Source organism: Colobus angolensis, unplaced genomic scaffold (assembly GCF_000951035.1).
Source record: "Colobus angolensis palliatus isolate OR3802 unplaced genomic scaffold, Cang.pa_1.0 Scaffold39, whole genome shotgun sequence".
NCBI lineage: Eukaryota > Metazoa > Chordata > Mammalia > Primates > Cercopithecidae > Colobus > Colobus angolensis.
In genome coordinates, this window is record NW_012117265.1 from 1042266 (window position 1) to 1046224 (window position 3959).

The 3959-nt window shown below is 42.5% G+C and overlaps 1 protein-coding gene across 4 annotated transcripts in view; it reads left to right on the forward strand.

Annotated features, from left to right (window-relative positions):
* ZNF20 (zinc finger protein 20) overlaps positions 1-3383 on the forward strand; it is a 9805-nt gene extending 6422 nt beyond the window's left edge. For 2 of the 4 annotated variants that reach the window (XM_011954759.1, XM_011954761.1), the window contains exon 4: positions 758-3383. In XM_011954759.1, the coding sequence (XP_011810149.1) occupies positions 758-2162 (1405 nt within the window). In that variant the 3' untranslated portion in view covers positions 2163-3383. The remainder of the gene's footprint in view (positions 1-757) is intronic. The other 2 variants (XM_011954763.1, XM_011954760.1) reach the window with 1 other exon arrangement.
* Positions 3384-3959: the final 576 nt, after the last annotated feature.

Here is a 3959-nt window from a genome sequence, read left to right on the forward strand (position 1 = left end):
TGTTAGCCAGGATGGTCTCAATCTCCTGACCTCGTGATCCGCCCGTCTCGGCCTCCCAAAGTGCTGGGATTACAGGCTTGAGCCACCACGCCCGGCCGATTTTTTCTTCTTTTTTGAGACAAGAGTCTCACTCTGTCTCCCAGGCTGGAGTGGAGTGGTGTGGTTTCAGCTCACTGCAACTGCCACTGCTTGGGTTCGAGGTATTCTTGTGGCTTAGCATCCCAAGTAGTTGGGATTACAAGCCCACGCCGTCACACCCAGCCAATTTTTATATTTTTAGTAGAGACAGGGTTTTGCCATGTTGGCCAGGCTGATCTCAAACTCCTGGCCTCAAGCCATCTGCCCGCCTCAGCCTCCCATAGTGCTGGGATTACAGGCGTGACCCACTGCACCCAGCCAATATAGATCACTTTGATCACTTTTTTTTTTTTTGAGACAGAGTTTCGCCCTTGTCACCCAGGCTAGAGCACAATGGCGCTATCTCAGTTCACTGCAACCTCTGTCTCTGGGGTTCAAGCGATTCTCCCACCTCAGCCTCCCAAGTAACTGGGATTACAGGCACCCGCCACTGTGCCCGGCTAATTTTTGCATTTTTAGTAGAGACAGGGTTTCACCCTGTTGGCCAGGATGGTCTCGAACTCATGACCTCAGGTAATCCGCCCACCTCAGCCTCTCAAAGGCGTGAGCCACTGCGCCCAGCCCTATATGTCACTTTTAATCAAACCGTTAATAATATGCTTCTCATTTTTCACTGAAGTCTTATGAGAGAGAAACTCTTTGAAAGCAAAGAAAGTCATCACTGTGGAGAAAGCTTCAACCAGATTGCAGATGACATGCTGAACAAGAAAACTCTTCCTGAAGTAACACCATGTGAAAGCAGTGTGTGTGGAGAAGTTAGCATGGGTCACTCATCTCTTAATAGGCACATCAGAGCTGACACTGGACAGAAGTCTTCTGAGTATCAGGAATATGGAGAGAATCCATATAGAAATAAGGAATGTAAGAAAGCCTTCAGTTATCTTGACTCCTTTCAGTCACATGATGAAGCTTGCACTAAAGAGAAACCCTATGATGGTAAAGAATGTGCAGAAACCTTCATTTCCCATTCATGCATTCAAAGACACAGGGTGATGCACCGTGGAGATGGACCTTATAAATGTAAGTTTTGTGGGAACGCTTTCTTTTTTCTCAATTTGTGTCTTATCCATGAACAAATTCACACTGCTGTGAAACCATATGAGTGTAAACAATGTGGTAAGACCTTTACTCGTTCCACTACCCTTCCAATACATGAACGAACTCACACAGGAGTGAAAGCCGATGCATGTAAGGAATGTGGGAATGCATTCAGTTTTCCTAGTGAAATTCATAGACATAAAAGTGTTTTCTCTCACGCTGGAGAAAAACCCTATGAGTGTAAGCAATGTGGGAAAGTCTTCATTTCTTTCAGTTCCATTCAGTATCATAAGATGACTCACACTGGAGAGAAACCCTATGAATGTAAGCAATGTGGGAAAGCCTTTAGATGTGGCTCACACCTTCAAAAGCATGGAAGGACTCACACTGGAGAGAAACCCTATGAATGTAGGCAATGTGGTAAAGCCTTCAGGTGTACCTCAGACCTTCAAAGGCATGAAAAGACACACACTGACGATAAACCCTATGGATGTAAGCAGTGTGGTAAAGGCTTTAGATGTGCTTCACAACTTCAAATTCATGAAAGGACACACAGTGGAGAGAAGCCCCATGAATGTAAGGAATGTGGAAAAGTATTCAAGTATTTTTCTTCCTTGCGTATACATGAAAGGACGCACACTGGAGAGAAGCCCCATGAATGTAAGCAATGCGGAAAAGCATTCAGGTATTTCTCTTCCTTGCATATACATGAAAGGACACACACTGGAGATAAGCCATATGCGTGTAAGGTCTGTGGCAAAGCCTTCACTTGTTCCAGTTCCATTCGATATCATGAAAGGACTCACACTGGGGAGAAACCCTATCAATGTAAGCACTGTGGTAAGGCCTTTATTTCCAATTACATTCGATATCATGAAAGGACTCACACTGGAGAGAAACCCTATCAATGCAAGCACTGTGGCAAAGCCTTTATTCGTGCCAGTTCATGTCGAGAACATGAAAGAACTCATACCATTAATATATGAGAAATCCTGTTAGTGGAAGAAATAGAAGAAGCTTTCTGTTGTCCCACTTCCTTTGAAACACGAGAAAAGAGAGTGGTGAAAGGACCTCTGGATAACTGCCTTTTGAATTGAGAAGAGAGACCTGCAAAAGGACAATAAAATCTAGAAGGACTTGGATGGTTCCGTAATACAATTCACCTATCGCCAATCTTGCATGAGATTTCAAAGGCACAGAAAAGGAAGGCATCAGTCACATATTAGAGGCAGCACACAGGAAAAGAGGTGTGTGGCTACCTGCTTCCAGCCCATTTTCCTGATTCTTTCACTTGTTAATCGAGAGTATCCCCCAAATCACTTGTCTCTGTTCCTCAGAGCTGTAGGTCTCCAGAGATGTCCCCAGGTGCTGCACATTAAAGATACATGCCCACTTTGCTATTTCTTCAGAAATGTTAAAATGTTTACCAGAGAACTAATAAATGTTGTTATGGCTGGAAATACTCCCTGATGCCCAACTCCTCTATAGATTGAGTTGGTTTAAGAGGTCTATGTATTGCAAGCATTGTTGTTTCTACGGATAGTGACCCTGTTCTTGATTAAACCAACTAGATGGGAGCTTGTTCCTCTGCTGCATTGTGCAGTGATTGGTCTCACCAAAGGCTTTTATGTGAGAAGAGCCACCTTGCTCTTATCAGGAAACTTCAAGTGTTTGCTGTTATTCACAACTGAATGTAATGTCTCCCTTCATTTTTAACTTTTTGTGAGTATACCTGACTAAAAACACTAATGTGGTTTCCTGGCAACAAAGACTTTTGTTCATGTATTTTAGAAATAAGCTTATTAACTGTTTATAACAACTGCATACTAACAATTATTATTTTTTAATTAAGAAGCTATATTACAACATCCCATTAGCATCATGTAGATCAAGTTGATAGTGTTACCATGTTATCCCGTGGACAATGTGAGTCAGTGTTGCCATGTGGATGTCAGGCATATTTTTCCTCATGTAGATTTTACTTTTCATGCTTATATTCTTAGTTTTTATCTGGATCATGACTTTTCATTTATTCTAAACATCAAAGGTCATCTCATGTTCTTATGAGTGACTTCTGACCAAAGACCACCAGTGGCATAACTGTTGTCAAAGAGGGTGTAACATACTGTAGTAATGAATATGACCAAAAGCCATAGATGACTGTGAGATGTATGAGAATTACAAGGTAGTCACATTCGTGAGAAGAGCAAAATTTGGGGTATCTTTGTGATTTAAAGTGTTTTCTTTTGTCACATTTTGAGACATGGTTAAAGAATGAGTTATTTTTGTATTGATCCATCATGGTCACTGAGGAGCATCATCTCGCGTTTCAGGTGTATGACATGTGCCTGTTCAGGGTCAAAAGACTTGGCCTTCTGGTGAGGGAAGGCCAGCCATCAGACTTCTGGACCAGTTTTTGCCATACTATTCTCTAAATCCTGACATATTCCCTACAATTTATGGACATTGTTAACCATAACATACCTCAGTTAAAATATATAAATTCACTTCTCATCAAAGTATATACTATGATTTTATTTATTTTTTGTAGATGTGGAGTCTCCCTGTTTCCTAGGCTGGTCATTGACTCCTGATCATGTGATTCTCCTGTCTCCATCTCCCCAAGTGCTGGGATTACAGACATGAGCCGCCGCAATCGGCTACTACTTTTGTTTAAAAAATCACCTTGGCTGGGCGCGGTGGCTCACGCCTGTAATCCCAGCACTTTGGGAGGCCGAGGTGGGCGGATCACGAGGTCAGGAGATCAAGACCATCCTGGCTAA